The sequence below is a fragment of the Tursiops truncatus genome, chromosome 14, assembly GCF_011762595.2.
Source record: "Tursiops truncatus isolate mTurTru1 chromosome 14, mTurTru1.mat.Y, whole genome shotgun sequence".
In the NCBI taxonomy this organism is placed as follows: domain Eukaryota; kingdom Metazoa; phylum Chordata; class Mammalia; order Artiodactyla; family Delphinidae; genus Tursiops; species Tursiops truncatus.
This window is the reverse complement of record NC_047047.1, coordinates 8,397,060-8,417,260: the sequence shown is the minus strand read 5'-3', so window position 1 is coordinate 8,417,260 and position 20,201 is coordinate 8,397,060. Positions and strand designations below refer to the sequence as shown.

Here is a 20,201-nt window from a genome sequence, read left to right as displayed (position 1 = left end):
CACAGACATAAGGTTGAGCCCATGTGAACGGGCCATGCACCCCTAACAGCTCAGGTCTGGAAAGGGAGGAAGCAGTTCTTTTCAGGAGGGGCAGAGACACTCCTCCTCCTGTGAGGTTAAACCTAGAAAGTGTTTTCCTAGCCTTTAACAGAGGTCAGTGGTAGGGAGAAACTTTCTTTCTTATGCAAATGGTGTGTCTAAGGTAAACAATGAAGTTATCCTACACAAGGACAACTTCATCGAGTTCCTTTGACTTTAAGGAAGCATCTAGAATACTGGAAAAAAGACAAAAATGGTAGTGCGCGTACTTCTGAGAAATATACAACTACAATGGCAATTCAAGATGCTTCCTGAAGATTAGGCATATTTTCTTACCTACAGGGAAATAAAATAACCTAATATAAGAATAACTTTAGAAAGTCATGTTTCATACTGGTAAAGATAGCTCAAATACTTAAATGAAGCAAAACCACTTACTTATGACCTGAATTTTCCTTTATTCCCATCCATCCTTTGAACAGGCTTTGATGCAAATCCCAGTCAGCATCCCAAGCATCTTCCTGCATGGCTATACCAGGCTGTACTTTGGGTTCAGCTAAACCAAGGAGACAAATGGTATGACATACTCAGCCCTTCAAATGATTCCTATAGCATCAAGAGATAGGGATGGGCCTTAAAAGTGGCCGCCTTTTATTAAAGAGTATTCTGGGGAGGGAGTGAAGGGCATGAGAGAGAACGGCAAGATAACTTACATTTGGACAGAAAAGGCAAGCCAACATAGCAATGATCCCCACACTGCAGTCCAGGATCAAAATAAATGTTTGCAATCTATAAAGAGGCACAGGAGAACCATGAATCCCCAATCCACAGAAGGTCACAATGACAAAGTGCTAATGGATGGGAATTTTTGCAAATATAACATTTTCAAACCTTTGATTTTTTCCCTGGCTCCAAATCTTCCTTATTGCCCCGTAATCGTTTGTAGTAAAATCGTACATCTTCTGACAAAGATCGTATTTGTTGGATCTTTACCTTCTGTGAGAAGGAATTCATAATATTTAAACTCTGATGAACTATTTTCCCCTGAAGGAAGAAAACAAACAAACTCATCTGTAAATGGTAGATTTTCTTCAGAACACACACTTTAGAGCTGACAGACATATTTCTAGGAAACCAAAGTTCAAAGGACATTTAGAATTTTCAAAAGTTGATAAACTTTAAATTTGTAACCAGAGCCCCTCCTCCAAATGTACGTATTTTGTTGTTTTTATGGCCTATTACAGATAATTTAGCAGGTCAAATCTCTGCAATCTCGTAAAAATGAATTAAAGTAAAAATGTTCACATACTAACAAAGGTACAGAGCTAGCTTTGAATAAAGGAAGCAGCCACTGTCAGTTTGTTAAGAAAGGTTTGATTATACCAAGGCCAGGGTGCCTTAAAAGTATCCAAATTCAGGATGAAATAAGTGAACTCTAAAATCCAAAGCTATTTTCTTTATAAAAGAAAAATACTATTTGTGCCAAAGAGAAATTAGACATTTTTAAAAAACACAGGTTATCAAGCATCATATTAAAACAGTATACAGCTTAAATCATTAAATTACCAATGATTGCTCTTATCAGCTGCATGCTTCTCCCTATGACAGAGTACCAGATTTTAAATAAAAAATTACATGATTCAAATAATCATCAATAAGAATCATATTATAATATTTTACTTTCTTTTGTCTGAATATAGAACCAGAATCCTATAACCTGATTCCTAGCCATTTGAAGAAGTCTCTAAAATGACCAGACCCTGCTGGTCTAATATTTGGTATTGAAAGACAAAGAAGTCGGGACTTCCCTGGTGGTCCAGCAGTTAGGACTCCCGCTCCAGGTGCAGGGAGCCTGGGTTTGATCCCTCATCAGGGAACTAGATCCCACATTCCACAACTAAAAGATCCCACGTGCTGCAACTAAGACCTGGCACAGCTGAATAAATAAATAAATGTTTTTTTTTAAAAAAAGACAAAGAAGTTAAGAAAATGAACAGTAAAAGGAGTTGAATGATGGTGCAGTTAAGACTAACACTCATCATTTACAGTGTGACCAGAGTAGAAAGATGTTAGAGGGTGGGGACGCTGCTGTGAGGATACGAACATAAGAGAAGAAAGCAGAAGCCTATGCTGAGTCCCAGCTTGGCCTCCACCCAGCTGTGTCTTCCCGGCAGTTAACTGGTCTTCATGCACCTGTAATAACTACTACTCTTGTGTCCACATCTTGTCTCTCAGGGGTATGGTGGGGATCAAGAGAGGTAACAGATACAGAAGTTCATTTTATAATGGTATTCAAATACGAAGTATTAAACTGTGAGTTATTTGAAATGTTCATTCTGAAGTACCAAGTTTTCATCACTTGGCTCTAGTAGTCTCCATCTGATAAGAGATTTTACAGAATTTCATGACTGTTATGGGCTGAACGTCTGTGTGCTCCCCCACACTCACATGTTGAAATCCTAACCCCCCAGTGTGATGGTATCAGGAGGCAGGGCCTTCGGGAGGTGATCAGGTCATGAGGGTGGAGCCCTCATGAACGGGATTAGTGCCCTTAAAAGAGGCACAAGAGCTTGCCCTCCCTGTCTGCTTTTTTGGCTGTGTGAGGATACAATGAGAAGATGCCCGTCGGCAAACCGAGGAAGTAGGCCCTCACCAGACACCAGATCTGCTGGTGCCTTGATGTTGGACTTCCCGTCCATCTGAAGATATCTGAAAGCTTAATCTGAAGTACTGCAAAACCAACACCTTGTTTTTATAGATGCCTTCTCATTTACTCTGTCCATGAGCCTTTCACTTTGTCATCTACTGAATTATTCCCTTCCAGGATATATGCAGGGATCAAGGAGATCATGGATTGAAAAGGCAATTGAAGGTTCTTTTGGATAAATAATGAAGTCAAGAGTTCTGTATAGTCAGTACAAAGTGGAATGATAAGAAGACAAAGATTGAATTAAGACCCAAATTTAGGTGTGCTGAACCTATTAATTCAAATTTATATTTGAAGCTAATTTATATTTAAGGAGCTAAAATTTGAATTTAGGTTTTATCGTATATAGCATTAAGATTTTGCAATGTACTGTTTCTCTTAACCCGTCAGGTCTCCTACCACAGCTGAGAGACACGTCCATCTGCTCCAAGGCGTCCTGAATCGTCTACACTATCTTTCTGCAAAAGGTGGCCTCCTGGTTTCCCTGTTTCTTTCCTCTCTGTTCTCCAGGCTCAAACTCTATGTCATATTCTTGAGTCCTCTATCTACCTACCTACCCATACCTGTTTCCATTAGTATAACCTCCTCAAGATATTCAAGTACAGTTCAAACGGTTCATCTGAAATGTCTCTTGCCTATGTTCTCTTTTTCATTATTTTGCTCCTTCATCCACCCATTATCTATTAGATACCTGCTACTTGGGGTATAAGATCCCTCATCTCTTTCCCACCGGATCTCAGAGTCTTGTTGGGGAGACCAACATATAAGGCAACATTTACAGCACAATGTGAGGCTTGCTGCCAGAGAAGTAATCTCAAATTGTTTCAGAAGCACACATGAAATAACTAGTACTGTCTAGTGGAGCGAAGAAATCTTCAGAGAGGAGATGACAATGGAATTGGATCTTGAAAGACATGAAGGAGTTCTTGAAGGTAGGAGAGGAGGAAGGGCAGCCAAGGCAGATGAGCAGCAAAGGTGTGGAGGTATGAAAGCGATTTACTGCCTCTGCCAATGCCCTAAGCTCAAACCTCCCTTTGACGCTTTCCTTGTGGACCGTGGCCAGAGTCTCTGGGTTGGCTTCCAGGTACACTAGTGCTACTCCCAGACGTGTCCTACATTTACTTCTGCCAGAGAGCCAGTCTTGAAAGCTTAACTCTGACGATGTCCAGCCTCTGCTCAAAAACTTTAGATTTTCATGGACTTAAATGCATTGCATTTTTTTCATGCTATCACTCAAGGTACCATTCCATCTTCTCTCTTGAAACTTCCCTGCATTCTTGTAAAACTGGACGACTCACCACTGCCTAAAGCCATCTCAGACTCTGCTGCCTGTGTCTCTATTCAGGTTGTTCCCTGGGCCCTGAATGCCATTCTTGCTAACCCTTGTCTATCCCTGCCAGAAGAAATTCCAAGCCAATTCACATGGCACCTTCATCCATTAGATATGTATTTTCTTCATAGCATGTTATTTTTCACCTCTTAGGGCAATTTCTACATCCTGCTCTACGTCTATGAATCACGGGCCCATTTCTCATTCTAGATTGAAAACTTTTTGAGAGAAGGGACTATTTCTTATTCTTCTTTATGTCTCCTAAAGAAGCTGGTACAATGTCTTACCTTAAAATAAGTGATTAATAAAGAGTAACTGACTTTATTGTTGAATTCTAGGAACATAAAGGCAAAGAGAAAAAAAATTAGCAAGAAGAAGGCTACAAATTAACTGTCTTACTGGAAAAGAAGGTGGAAGAACCATATGCTTTGGGAAGCAAGTCAGAGAACCCACTGCGATCACAGCTTTCACGGGAATTGTTAGGATCTGTGGAGGGAAGAAGCAAACCACAGAGAAATGAGTGTTTAAGTCTGCGATTGACACTGACAGTTGTTGTAGGGGGCAGTTATTTTGGGGGATTAAAAGAACCAATCTTGGGATGTATATTAGCATTAACCAACTGATAAGCAAAATTAAAATCACCCATGGATACTGTTTAATCTACCCATGTACTTCATAAAATGCACTGAAATACAATAAATTTCCATGTACTTCTCAGTGATTCGATGAAAACATGGTAAATAAGACCAAACAATGGGGAAGGAATGAAGAACAGATTTTTCATAGTATAGGTTTTATTTTGTAGATTATTAATTTAAAAAGTAAAGTTCAATTATTCTCCTAAAACAATGAATGAAAAATCCAGCATTTTCTAAAGTTATATAGCTCTCTACTTTTTGTACTCAGCAATAAATTAACATCAAGCTAATTTGAAAAAATGAGCTGAACGTTCCAGATTTTGAATCTCAACTTGTATGCTTATTTGCAATTCACAAAGATGCTGATACTCTGCTAAGATATGAAATGTACTTATTCCTATCAAAAGTGATAAACGTGGATTCCTTATTTTTGGAGGTAATTTGACATACTCCCAACGTATCATTTATTATTAGATGACCAATTCTGTTTATTCTGAATTAGTTTTCTTTCATGTGGGGGTTGTATGTACTGAAAAGATAGGAGAACAAGGGTAGCAACTTGCTGACTTTAGCAGTGCTCGACTTCCCAAACAGCTCTGAAATAATAAATCAAAATATTTAGGTGTGGCAGAAATATGTCTCTTCAAAGTCTCATTGCGTGCAACATGTCAAACCCCACAAAAAGCCTTTAAAAAGTTCACTGATTTTCACTTGGTTCCTTGACTTAGAAGTCAAGGAACATGTAAATATGATTGTGAGAACTCAAATTAAGATGTGATTTCCTGATTGTATCTTCCTTCTTGGAAATGTTACACAGGAGGATATTTATGACCTCAGAAGAGAGAGACCTATCTCAGGAATTTCAGTCAGGGTCTGTGCAATGCTACAACTATTTGTAAGCAGGCTTCTAACAGCAATTCTAAATGTGCCAAATGCATTTTTCTGAAGTTGCTTTTAGTCAAAAGATTTGGGTTTTATCAGAAAACTATGAGCTAATGAACACAAATATTCTGTAAACTAGTCTCAAAAGCTCAGTTTTTAAGGCATGAAAGCGGTAAACTGTAACTTTCTGAGTATAAACTTAGTTCTCTGTTTCTATAAAAACAAAAAAAGACTGAATTACTCAGAAAGACCCCATTGACACCAATCCCTGTAAATAAAGTCCTTACCTCATAGTCTGTTGTGATCTGTATGGCCCCATCATGAATCCCTTCCAGTTTTTTTGCAGTAAGTTTGACTCTGAACACTGCAAAATATCCTGAAGCTAGTATTACCTGTATGTAGGAGAAATGACATCATTCATCAGCCTTGCTGGCTGAAGTTTTCTATTAAAATGGAAAAGAAAGCTACAGTGATAAACTGACTTCAAAATCCTAACCTGTACCAGTGTAACACTGAATTACCATATCATCACATACAAATATCTCAAAATAATGCCCATCCCTGGATGTTTATCTACTATACTTATTCCATGGGCTACTGAGAAAACTGGTTCCCTGAGGAACAGCTGACTTCTCAGCTGCAAAGCTGGGGAGGGGTGTGGTCCTCACACCCCAACCGGGTACGTGCAGGGTCAAAGCGGGTGAGGGCTGCAGCAGAGGGACACAGGCTTCCACTAACCCTTTGGCCACATTAGGGCACAAGTATTAATACATACAAAGTTGGTTATGCTTCAAGTTCTGAATTTAACTCTGTCATGTTGTAATAACCATGTCCTCAGATCCACTGAGATTGGATCATATGGAAACATCAAAAATCATGGCAAGAAGGAAAAGTTACGCAATAAAAATGTGAAAGAAAGGAGAATGTGGATCTTGTTTTCTCAAGCTATTTGCTGATGTTTCTGGCACTTAACTTTTTCAATCATGATACTTCCAAAAAACATGAAATTCAATTTGCGAAGTTGTACTTTAGTTTGTAAATGTTGATATACCAAACATACTCACTTTCCCCCTTTTATAAGCATTTCTGTGTTGGATTTGTGCAATTCTAACGTTTTCATCATGACTCTAACCAGCCAAATAAGAACGTGTCTCAAGAGTGCAGAGAGCTGTTGGCAATGTGTGTTTCATAAGGAACAGGATGCTTATTTAGTTCATAGGTTTGGCTTTTTGGCAAACAGGTGGAAATCGTTGAAAGTTTAGGCATTACAAACTTAAAAAAACACATATTGTGGAGTTGCTATTTTGAAGCTGGCAACTCACTACAACTTCCTATTTTAAGTAAGCATTCATAACAGTGATCTCATCTTTCTGTCCCTTGTTTTTGTGTTTATACAGTTTTATATAAAACCTAATTCTAAAACCCTGAAGTTTCAAGCAGGCTTCATGTTACTGAGTGGACCTCTCAAATTTAAGTAGTAAGTGTTAACACATGTTATTTAGTACGAGGAAATGATCCAGAGTCCTAAAATTATTAATTTATAATGTCTTATAAAAACAGTATAATTCAACCATCTCAGATTAGATATACATACAATTTTACTGTAACTTCATTACTGAAATGAACACATTAATGGCTGGTCTCATTATTATCCTTTTTCAGCACTCAATTTGTATTAAAAATAAAACCTCAGCTGGGGTGACAAATATTACTTGTCACGGGCATATCCTTTCTTTGTTTTAAAAGGAGGCTTTATTTATGAATCAAATTTAAAACATTATAAATTATTAAAATGCAAACACCCATATATCGACCACAATATCTGATTATGTAGCCTGAATGCCACACAACTGCAATTAGAATACACATTATTTAGTACTATTTCCCACTTTTTCAGAAATCCTTTTCCAAATTTCTACATACAATCATATTTACAGCTTTTTATTTGCTTTAATATTCAATCATAAAATCATGACTTTATGCATGTGGCTGTTTCCAGTCATTTGGAATTATTAATAATGCTATCAAACATCTGCATTCTCACAGCTTTTGGCTCTTTCAATTACTTCCATGGAAAACATTCCCAGGAGTGGTATATGTTGCCAGACTGTCCTCCAAAAAACCTATTTTGGGGGATGTTTAAGTCAATTTTTATGACCTATGGCATTCCATGGAAGCATATTTGTCAATAACCTCTGTGCGTAAGGACATTTGCTTTTCCTTTTGTAAAACTGCCACAAGAAGTTCTATGCTAACCTACAGATGACATATCTTCTGCTCCTTCGAAGTCGTACAAGGTGATTCTACTAATTCTGTTCTGAGTAGGTATAAACTCCAAGTTCTCTTTTCAGTAGTGGTCAGGGCTTAGACTGCTGTATTCATTTACTCTTGTTTCATGCTCTTTTATGACCAACTGTACATAAGATAGAGTAAAAGTATATAGGGAGATCCACACAGAGCTCCACCAAACGATGTTTGCCTCACTGATACTCTCTTCTAATCAGTACAGAGAACTGACCAGAAACATTACTGTATAATTGAAAACACCTTCTATCAACGTGCAGGGCTCTCTCTTCTGCCTATCTCTTCTGCCTTCTGTGTTCAATGAACACAGGGTTAGTTTACTACCCATGGGAATTTCTCCTGTCAGGACACTTGTGTTACAACTTAACTCCTTTGAGTCTCAAGTGCTCTCTCACCATGAGAGGAAGGGGTTTAAGCAGACTACCTATAAGGTCCTTTCAACATCAAATAGTCAGTGCTATTGCAACTCTCATAAAAATATTATGATGACTAGTCTTCTATTTGAGGTTTACATCTAAGTTTAAGGAAACAATAAAAAAGTTAACTTACTGATGACTGGTCTGATAAGGAGGATTTTTCTAACTCTGGAAGGCTTGAGATTATTGTAGTTCTATTGCCTCTTTCAGTAGCTACGAGTTCTATTGATAAACCATCTCCAATGATATGCCAACTTTTTATAGCCAACTTAAAAAAGAGAAAGATATGAAAGTGATTATTGCGGCACTAGCATAAAATCCTTAAATGTGAGTGAGAATAAAAACAATTTTTTTTTTACCTCAATTGGGTTGCTGTTTATAATTGCAAATAAAATGTTACTTGCTTCTGTAGCACTCAGTATACCAAAATCTATGAAACGTTCTTCTATTTTTGGGGGTAATACAAAGTACTGGAAAGATATAAAAGAACTAGATTAAATGTAAAGTCACACTTATGTAAGAGAATGTTATCAAGAAAAAGTAACTGTATTAAGATATACTAAGGTTCCTGTATTTTATGTAAATATACGCATACATAATATATAATTAAGAACTTTGTACAATGGGAATATTTTGATTACTCAGAAAGGAAAACACTCATGGCCTCTACTGAATTGCTAGTTCTCCTCTGAAGGCACATAAAAGCAGCAGGAAACTAAAGTGCTAGGTGAGATTAAGTGGAGCCCTGGGGAATTAGGCAAAAAGTCCTCAGTCTCAGCAAACATCACACATTCATGAAAGCAGCTACAAACCAGTAACCATTTAAGCAAGAAATGCAGAAGGAGTGGTACAATAGTGACGGTCCCTTCAGCTCTAAAATTCTTGTTGATGCTAGCTTTTTGGAGAACTGCATCTCTCTGTTTTCACTTTCTTTTCTATCTTTCCTATCAGTTTTCTTTCTCATCTAAACTTCTTGCATTGATAATTTTAAGCACAGTTTTGTTTGGATTTTTTTTCCTGGCTTGTTTTCTGTACTAGAAAGACCTTTCCTGCCGTATTTCGGTGACTATTCCAGCTGTGTCTTTCCCACCTATTCCCTCTTTCTTGTCTGGTTCTCTTCTTCATTCTTGCACTTCTTGGTTTTGGTCACCTCTTCCCTACAGAGTTTTCTTTTCACCCGCCCTATAGTCTTTCTTCCCTGCTTATTATCTTTCTTCCACTTAGCTCGTTTTTAGCTTCCCCATGACTATGACAGTTTAAAAGCAAAACCAAGAGAAAGTGGAATGTGGAAAACATCTAAATAGAGGCGTAACTAGAGGAGTCAACTGCATCATGAGGAGACATGGCCGCTGGGAGGGTGAAAATCTTGTAAGTACTGACGAGGGAGGAATTAGGACAACTTGTAAAGCACAGAAATAGCAAAATTTAAGTGTGTGCAACACGACTGGCTAATAGTAGCTGAAAACACAAAAGACGTGTAGGGAGCTTAAATTTTAAAGGCAGATAGCATACTTACATCTAAAAAACCTGTGTATACCCGCACAGGTAAATGAAACTTAGAGGCATTGGTAATAAGTAAAATATTGTTATCTATGTGCATGGATGATGTAGATGGCATAAAAAACAGAGTGAAAATGTATCCTGATCCATTTGGAAGAATTAAGACTGGTTTGCTGAAGTTGTGAACCTAGGAAATGATGGGAGAGAAAAAACAATGTGTCAGCATCACTTGCTTGGCAGATCAGTAAAATTAAAAGTACGAGGGTTCCCAGACATACTTTAAACATTGTTTTGGCTTCTTCTGGTAGCAACACATCATGAATGAGGATCGCAAAACTGAAAGTGTTAGTGAGGTAAATTGGCCTTTCCACAGGATCAGCAGGACTGTCTCGGATGTGAAATAATGTTGCAGAGTGATCAAATCCCAAATAGCTATTTGAAAAAAACAAAATAAATTATTTTTATTTCCACGTGTTAATTTAAAATCCAAGTTCTTTCGCTGTGAGTAATAATTTACGTTCAGCGTTATGACTGTTATTAGAGAATTAAGACCATAAACATTTTAGTGGTTGACCACATGGAGTCCCTGCCATGCTGGACATTAAACTATTATTGGTTAAAGTATAATTAGAAAATGAACTACATATATTATTGCCCATTTATAAAAAGCTGTAATTCTAGAACAGTGTTTAACAAGTCTATAAAGGAATATACATGATTTTGTTTCAAGTGACAATATACTTTAATAATAAGCCATAGCCACTTGCATGTTACAAAAAGAATTACAGAAAGGAAATGGTTCAAATGATTTAAAAATCACAGATTCATTTTTCTATTGTATTATGGAATCATTAAGACTTCATTTAAGCCCAAATCATATCATCCCATTTACCTCTTTCTTCTAAAAAAGTAAAAAAAATAAACAAAATACAGGAGATTTTTCTCCTTTATAGTTGAATTTGTTCTTCTCAACACGAATTCCATGGAGTTTAGTGAATTTGGGTACTACTTTTGCTAAGATCAATGAATTTATTTATTAATAAAAAGTTATAAAGTTTATTTTAAAGAAGAACTCACCCATCTAAAACCTCTGCTTGATATGGTATTTCAAGTTTAGAATAACTCTTTTCCTTTGCTTTAACAGTTATTTTCCCAGAAAACTGAGATGGTTTTTTTGCCTTTGATGCTGAAAGGAAGCATAAAACATAATCTGTCACATTTTGCTACCAAAGAGTTTATACAGAGGATGATGAGAGTGACTTTGCATGTAGACTGACAAAATCTTAAGAAGCTGAGCTTTCAAACTGGCACAAAGAATACTTTTACAACATTTTAACTGAAATATCACATTTTTCATACAAAAATGGGAAGATACTTTAATTTTCCTGTAATGCGATAAACAGGTAAGGAATTAGCAAGTGAACACAATTCAGGAGGAAAAGCGCTATATCTGAGCTCCTTTCTCTACAGCCATAAGCTTTGGCTTTACCTACAGCAGGGTTTCTCAACCTTGGCACTTCGAACATTTTAGGCCAGGTAAACTCGCTGTTGGGTGGCAGAGTGGCTGTCCCTGTGCTCTCCGGGATGTTGGGCGGTGCACAGGACGGCCTCTTGCTAGACGTCAGCTGTGACAACCAAAAGTGTCTGTAGACGTTGCCAAACATCCCCTGGGAGGCAAAACTGCCCAGCCCCCCAAGTTGAGAACTGCTAGTTTACAGCTGGATTAAGAAATAACATTCCTTGTGTGGCCAGAGTCTTGCTATAAATACCAATAAAGTAGCCTGGTGCAAAAAATGTCAAGAGTTATGAGCCCTGACTTTTTATATTAGCCAACCCTAACCTATAGTGTAAGAGGAGGCATATACCCTCCCTGCCATCATACTGTCCTCACAGATGAAGTAAAACCTTTAAGTTTTGTAGCACTTCTGAATCATTCCATCTGGAATTACAGAAAAGAGTCAGTTGGATCCAATCTGTGTACCCATTAGATGTTCTTTCCAAAGCAAATAAAGAAGCTGTGTATCTTTATCCCCTGTAAGTACTTCAGGAACACTTCCACTTATAAGAAGAATTCATACGTAAGTTCTGCAAATGTTTGTTATCCAACTTTAGCCCAAAAAAAGAACAACAAAAAGAATGGAGTGACATCTAGTATGTGGCTTATGTACGGACAGCGCAGATCCAGATTTTTGAAACTCCCATTAAACCTCGTTTCTTTCTGCTTTTTACTGTAGAGCCGTTTCTGGATGCTTTACATTTTTTTTTTTTTTTTTTTTTTGCTATTTATTCTGACATAAGGCTGATAACAAGGGCCATAATTCAGGCATTTCATAGTATCTAATCAAGTTATATTTTAGCAATAAAGTGGTCAAAACCTCAAGAAAATTCAGTTAAAAATCATAAAGAGTCATGAGTTGATGAGACATGCTTGCTTGGTAAGTGAACACTGTGGAGTTAATATTCATGGCACGTTCTGAAATTTTAATTTTTAAATTAATTAATTATTTTGGCCACGCCTCTCGGCTTGCAGGATCTTAGTTCCCCTAACAGGGATTGAACCCAGGCCAGTGGACCACCAGGGAATTCCCCTGAAATTTTTAAAAGTTAAGTGAAACAAGCATTTCTTAGCAATCTCAAGGGTAATATCATTTGTATTGGAATCCGGGGTGGTGATGGGAGAGGTGGGAGGTGAAAGGTGGAGGGATTTTCCCATGATAATAAAAACCACTTTTAAGAAATGTAGCACCTGCTTTAAAAGATGCTTTCCCTTGTCTCTGTGTTAAATTTTACATCATTTCTTTAAGAAACACTTATTTTGGAGTCTGTGATCTCAGAACCACCATTCCTGACTTTCATTTATCTCAGTGGAAACAGTCACTGTATTGTCAATACAGGAGCTGGAAAAGAAGAATGGGGGAAGTACACAGCACAGCTGCCCCAGTGTACACCCCCCCCCCCACTCCTTGGATTTATCAGAAGGGTAGGTCCTACACGTTGTTCCTGGGGTCAGAAATTATTACTGGTTGCTCTGTTTCTCCGTAAGGGAAGACAATGTACCTACTGATACTGACACTGATACTGGTGGTCATGGCTGGTATCTTAGCAACACAGAAGACAATTTATCACACATTTGGAAATATCTGTGCTGTCAAGCCTTCTACAATACTGATTATTTCCTGACAGCTGGACTATGGAAGTATGCCATGTATTTAATCTTAACTTCTTTGGGAGTTTTCTCTGAGCTCATAGGATGAACACTGTGCTGGCAGCCAACTGTGCAGTTGCTCCAGATTCTCCCCCAGACTCTCCATGTGCATGGAGTGAGCATAGATGCTCTCACAAACACTGTGCCACACTCAGCAGGTCACTCAGTGACCAAATATTCTCTTCTGATGAGGAGCTTAGTTGTAAAATGTGGACCATGAGTAAAGATGGCTTTATCCCGCGGCCAAAGCTTAAGCTTCGGGGCTCCTCACTTGCCCGTGCCCTTATGAGCCAAGTCCCACTTGGAGTTTCAGCTTTCATTAAATTTAAATTACATATACAGTCAGACAGCCATTACATCACTACTCAAAAAATTTTATGACAGCAAATTCAGTAAATGTTCTAGTAAAGTGGGCAAAACTGAATAAAAACATGCTATTAAAATATGTTAAAGTCTGGGTTAATATTTCAAATGTCAAAATACACAATATACGTGTTTGAAATCATTGTTATCTAATTTGACAATTCTATCATGAAGGCAGTTATTTTAGTTTAGGTAGGACAGTCTGCCTCGTTAATAAAAGCCAATATATGGAAATGTTACAGAAAATACTTTATTTCTGCTCTTAAATTCAAACATGCTTCTGAAATTCAAATATATATTCACTTAATTACAAAAATTAATGACTTCATAATTAAGGCAAAGCATAATAGGTATATATGTAAAAGAGCCCAGATAACAAAAATTTAGTTCCAACCCTAATGTATTTGCTAATATTAGTTTAGGTTTATGAAGTTAGAATATTTTCTTTCGTGAAACAATCAAATAAGAGTTGGTGATGATTTACAAGAAAAACCAACCTAACCAGTACTATAATATCTGACTGTAAAATGGTCTGGGTTTCTATATTAAGATGTCAACATAGATGCCTTCTAATTTATCAAAATAAGAGCACTCTATCAGAGAGAAAAAGTTGAACACTTACCATCAAAGCTGATACTTGCAACCTTGGTATATTTACTTTCTGAAGCTTTTAATGTAATTGGTTTAAAGTGTACCGTTATAGCGTCATTTTGTGGTGTAGGTCGAACACTCTGCAAAGAGAAAAATTTACATCGCATTATTTTAGTCTAGTGGTTCAGTTTATAGTGAAAAGTAAAGCAGAATCAAAACTTGAAAAGTTTAACTTTATGTGGTCCCTTTAAATAGAGTAGGCTAAGCTGACAAGACCTCAAATTAACTTCATTAGACTATTCTTATGAAATAAAATGATGACCAGAAGGAAAATGATAAAGTGACTGTAAAAAGTACAATGGGTATGAATACGTAACATAGAAGAAAAGGTTATTTATTTTCTAAATGAATGCCTAATTTATATATAAGAGAAAGGGACATGAGGACTTATGATAGGGGCTGCACTCCCAGCTGTGGGGTGAACCGTGAGGAAGCGGATGGCAGGGATGCGCAACCTGGAAGAGGTCAGAACGCTTTCAACTTAACAAAGTAAGAGCTTTCCGTTCAAACAACTAAACCTAAAACAACAACAACAAAACAGTAAAAGCTTGCACTTTTTGAGCAAGCTTAAAAAATAAGTACTATTTAAGTGCAGTTACTTTTTTAATATGATAATCCGCACTGACAAAAAGCATTTTTCATGGGAAGGGCCCTTTAAAGATACCAATTTCCTTCCCTGTTTTACAGATGAAGGACATCTTGCAATACTGAGTGATGTTTCAACAGCTTGGCAGCCAGAGACAGAACTGGAAACCAGCTGTCCTGACTTGGTCCAGGGCTCTTCACCTGGCATCCTACTGCCCAAACATATACTAATGAAAATTGTGGTATTGAACACAAGTCTTGATCAAAAATCTTCTTTTAGAATGCAATTTGAATACTACTTTGATTTCAGAACACTTCTGGGATTTCCGTTGAATTTTCAGGGGCTTTATAAACTTGTCAAAGCAAGATGTTTCCAGTAGAAAGGAACACTCATCAGGCAATCGTGCTAACATGGGCGCAGTCAGATCCCCATGAGCCACCAGGTTCTTCCTCCAGCTCCCCACCCACCTTTTCTGCTCATTTATAAAGGTGGAATCTGCCTATAGAGAATGAAGGACAGTCCTCTGAAGGCACAAGAAGCACCTCAGAAGAGTGTGAGGAAAAGCAGTCTCTTGCATTGTGCTTCAATCATAGGAAACAAAGTTGGTTACATACAGAGTGATGACAGACACTGCTTTTCAGTCCCAGTCAGCAGGGCGCCTCCCTTCCCACTGCTGTTAGTCCTCAGCTGTTCGGGTGTCTTTACTAGGCCTGGGAGGATAGCCCTGCAGTTTCCTGTGCTAGAAATCTTAATTGCCTTAGCTCTTGGCCTCAGGCTCTCCCAGTATTTTAACTCTTTTTCTTTCTTCTTCTTTGAGAACTCCTCATTTGCTTTTTTTTTTTTTTTTTTTTGCGGTACGTGGGCCTCTCCCGTTGCGGAGCACAGGCTCCAGACGCACAGGCTCAGCGGCCATGGCTCACGGGCCCAGCCACTCCGTGGCATGTGGGATCTTCCCGGACTGGGGCACGAACCCATGTCCCCTGCATCGGCAGGCGGGCTCTCAACCACTGCACCACCAGGGAAGCCCCTCGTTTGCTTTTGAATCTCTAATGGAGCTGGGAGTTGACTGGTTCATATCAATATATTTACTATCAATAAGCTTGCTGTTATTAGCAATCATTTAAAGTATGAATCTCTTCATTCCTTGAAGGGTATGTATATATGTATACGTGTGTATGGGTGTGTGTGTATTTTTAACAGTAAAACAAAGCGGTTTGACTATAAGATAAACTACTAACTGGACAAAAGGTTCATTTGGTTTCATCACACTACACTAAAAACTTTTTCCAAAGGAAAAGAAAGCAGTATAGAAGTACAGGTGAGACCCAGAGTGATGAGTTTACAACAGAAGGATACTAACTATTTAACCAGCAGTGTGAGTCTGAGTAAGCTGCCCATTTACTCTGGGCCTTATTTCTCCCACCCGTAAAATCCTAGGGGTTGGATTAGATTTTTTTCTAAGTTTCCACCTATCTGAAAAATTTTGTGATTCTATTAATTTTGCTGTTTTTTTTTGGTGGGGGGCTGCACCACACAGCACGTGGGATCTTAGTTCCTTAACCAGGAACCCAGATTGAACCCGGGCGCCCTGCAATGGAAGTGCAGCGTCTTAACCACTGGACCACCAGGGAAGTCCCTAATTATGCTGTTTTTTTTTTTTGAATTAGACACATTTATCCTGAGGTCAGGATCTGTTAGAGAGATGACCGTATAAAGCCTTACAGTTTACAGAGGACACATACGGTTCCTAATTCTTTCACTTACTCTATTGATTAGGATACAGCAGCAAGGGAACCTTGACCATTTTCAAACACTTAAAGAATTTAAGTGGTGGTTCATCAGTAACAAGCACAACCCCATGTCAGAAACAGCTAAGCAATGGTATCTATTACCATACATAGTCACAGTAAGTAGTAAGAACTAAGAATAAATATTTGATGAAAAAAATGTTTTTCTCACATGAAACACACTTTAAGATTTTTCTTACCAGAGGAAAACTTCACATTCAGTATTATTACCTTAAAACATGTCACACTAACAGTAAAATAATATTCAACTGACTCATGTTTTATACAAATGGTCTAAATTAAATTGTTCACCTGTTACCATTAAAAGAAAAAAAAAATCCCCCAATCAGTTAAAACCTGTTTTCCAAGGAAACAAAAACAAAGAGAGACAAACAAGCAAAACACTTAAATAGCTGGCTCATTCTGACAGTTTTAAATGAAAAATAATAAATAATCATTAACTTGTAATAAGCATATTTATACTAATAATATATTTTAGTACCGGTCACTAACTGTTGCTTACTTAAAGATAATCAAGAAGTGGAAAAAATATGGCAAGACTCCCAGGAAAGGCAGTTGGCACAGGCTTGAAGTATACTGGGTTGGTCAAAAAGTTTGTTCCGGAAAAGACCGAACGAACTTTTTGGCCAACCCAATAGTTCCAGCCTTTCTCACGACATTCATACCCAACTAATGCTCTGTAACTCTCAAGTGAAACTCAAGGCTCAGGACATTCTGAAACTACTCAACTACTTTGAGCTAGCAAGAAAAATAACCTTTCAGTATATAGCAATTGTATTTTTAACAGTAGGTGCACAAATGAGCTAAGGTCCATGTCAAGTTGACATTAGTAAAATTAATTAAGTACAGCTGTGGTTTTTATTCATTAATTAGCAAGGAAACTTCATACAAAGGTGCCTTAAGACATCTCAGGCAAACTTATTCCATCATTTATATAGTATTGTTTTATAAACATTGAGGAAAACCATATTCTCAAAGTTGCATTATAGACAATGTCAGGAAGGCTTGGACCTGGGCATCTTGTCCATTGACAGGTGAGGAACTTATATTTGGAGCTGCTTCCTTTAGTGGTCTTATGTCTTGAAAGATGAAGAGACTCTGAATTCCCTGAAGGGGAATTTTAAAAAACCCTCTGGGTTTTAGCCTTGTTGAGCTCATCCTAAAATTCTATATATTTGTGAAATGGAGGGAGGGAGGACACTTAAAAAAATGCACCAGTCCCTAGGTCTGGCATATTATGGAGAAAAACACAGGAAAAACCTTGGGAAGCTCTCTTAAAACTCAGTTTCCACGGCAGATGGGCTCATCCCCTGGCTGATGAGGCGAGGAGTCCAAGCTACCGTCGTTTCTCAAGTGGACCATGCAACAGATTTTTAACCTTCTGCAGTTCATTCTCCACAAGCAGCTACACTGACTTTTTACAACGCATAAATCAAATGACATCACTCTCTTGCTTACAATTCTGTAACTTCCCATTGCACTTATAAAAAAATCTAAACCCCTCCCAGGGCCCCAGGAAGCCCTGCTTGACTCTCCAGCCTTCATCTTTTCCATTCAAACCACCCCCTCAACCCTGCTTCCCTTGACATCAAAGCTATTCCTTTGCACTTGCTGATCCCTTTGATGGGAACACTTGGCCACCAGCTTTTCTTATGGGTGCCTACCTCTCACTCTTGAGTTATGACGGCAAACGTCAGCTCTTCAGAGACGACTCTATCTAAACCAACTCCCTCCCCGACTTCCATGCCATTCTGCTTATTTCTCAATTTACAATTATGCTGCATACCTGTTTGTCTGTCTCCCAGCTAAAAAATGAGCTCAGTAAGGACAAAGACCTTGGTTGTCTGATTCCCTTCTGTATGCTCAGTACTTAGCACAGAAGCTAGCATATAGTTGACGCTTATTAAATATTGACTGAATGAGTGAATGAAGGAATGAATGAGGAAATGAGATAAAACTACCAAAACCCTGGCAGAGTATAGGCTTCGGATGTTAGAAAAAAATACATACATAGGTAGATACAAATGTAGATCTAAACACATATACATAAATCAATAGGTTAATGGGAATATTGAATATAAAACGATATATTCATAAAGACTTGATTAGTAAGTATCATTATATCCCTAATATACTTTCATGTAACTTGTACATTTTACAGTCAAATTAAGTCACTTAAAAATAAAAAGGTCTGACTCATTTTCCCTATTTGGAAAACAAGGACCTGAGTACGTTACAAGAGAGCTGTATCAAACAAGGTAATCTGTGTAAAGAACCTAGATATGTCTAACCCACGGTAAGAAAAATGTTCACTTACAGTGTATCCTAAAACTCCTTAATAAAAGAGAAAAGGAGGAACATGGGCCTGTTTATATTGAATTACCTATCATAAATGAATTACATTTTTTCATTCACATTCTTAGAATTGCTAATTTCATTTTTCTAGAAAATGTTTATTGAAAAAGACATTTGTTTGAGTCTATTTATTGTATGTAAAAAGTTAGACCAGAATGCTTGGGCTAAGTAAATGCACTTTCCCATCAAATCTCTAAGCCCTCACATTTGGAGAAGTGACTTCAAGGCCTGAAGTCTGCCCCAAAAGCATGAGAGTTCCTCCTCTGTACAAGACATCCCACAGACTGAAGAAACCAGTAAGAAACAAACAGCATGCAGAACACATAAAAAGTAAAAATTATCTGACATCTCAAACGGAGGCAATGGCAAGTGATCCACCAATAGGCAGGGTCTGCCCTCCAGGCAAATGTGCTGCTGAATCCCAGGACGTACGGCCAGACGGTGTGCTTCAGGAGTTTTCCTTCGTGGAGGTCAGTGCCCTGAGCATGCGGGCAGGAAAGGGCTGGGGAGGGAGTTGTGTGCACATCATCACGTATGCGGTAACTGTGCTTCATGATGCCAACTGGGCTCAAGAAGAAATCCAGGACCAAGAAGTTCAAAGAACTTCTTGTAGGCTGTAGCCAAAGCAAGCTGGACAAATCTAGCAGAAGGAATCACGCTCCATTGCAGAGGAGAGTCTGATATAGTAAACTAGGACATTTGAACAAAAGGAAGCACAATTCTGAGTACAAAGTGAGATTTTAAAATGTTGTAACAGAGCAGTGGTTATTAGGCCTTTGCATTTCACTGGTAAAATCTAAAATGTGTGTGTGTGTGTGTGTGTGTGTGTGTGTGTGTGTGTGTGTGTGAGGAAGTCTAGCAGGTTTTCTAACTTTTTATTTTGCAAATGTGAGGATGTTGGTGGCAGGGAAGGAGAAATTCCTACTATCTACTACCTTTCTTCATAAAACAAAGGGTATTTTGGTATCAAACCAAAGGGAAAAAAAAAAAGGAAATTAACAAAACCAAAAGTTGGTCCTTTGAAAAGGTCAACAAAATCAACAAACCTTTAGCTAGACTGACCAAAAAAATTTTTTTAATATAGAGAAGACTCTAATTGCTAAAAACAATTAAAGATGGGCCATTACTACCTACCTCACAGGAAAAAAAAAAGTATTATAAGGGAATACTGTGAACAATGGTATGCCAACAAATTAGATAACTTAGATGAAATGAAAAAATTCCTAGGAAGACGTAAGTTACTGAAACTGGTTCAAGAAGAAAAAGAAAATCTGAACAGGCCTGTAGCAAGTAAAGAGATTGAATTAATAATTTTAAAACTTCCCACAAAGAAAAATCCAGGCCCAGATGACTTTATTGGTGAATTCCACCAAACATTTAAAGAATTAACATCAATCCTTCAAAAACTCTCCCCAAA

At 37.9% G+C, this 20,201-nt stretch overlaps 1 protein-coding gene across 6 annotated transcripts in view; it reads right to left on the bottom strand.

Annotated features, from left to right (window-relative positions):
• Positions 1–20,201, bottom strand: part of TMEM131 (transmembrane protein 131) — a 192,812-nt gene that overhangs the window by 45,132 nt on the left and 127,479 nt on the right. For 5 of the 6 annotated variants that reach the window (XM_019931144.3, XM_019931142.3, XM_019931143.3 and 2 more), the window contains 11 exons: positions 14,007–14,115; positions 10,894–11,002; positions 10,095–10,248; positions 9,833–10,003; positions 8,676–8,786; positions 8,450–8,584; positions 5,884–5,988; positions 4,476–4,562; positions 931–1,083; positions 753–828; positions 478–595 (listed from right to left, as the gene is read on the bottom strand). In XM_019931144.3, the coding sequence (XP_019786703.2) occupies positions 478–595; positions 753–828; positions 931–1,083; positions 4,476–4,562; positions 5,884–5,988; positions 8,450–8,584; positions 8,676–8,786; positions 9,833–10,003; positions 10,095–10,248; positions 10,894–11,002; positions 14,007–14,115 (1,328 nt within the window). The remainder of the gene's footprint in view (positions 1–477; positions 596–752; positions 829–930; positions 1,084–4,475; positions 4,563–5,883; positions 5,989–8,449; positions 8,585–8,675; positions 8,787–9,832; positions 10,004–10,094; positions 10,249–10,893; positions 11,003–14,006; positions 14,116–20,201) is intronic. The other variant, XM_019931145.3, reaches the window with a different exon arrangement.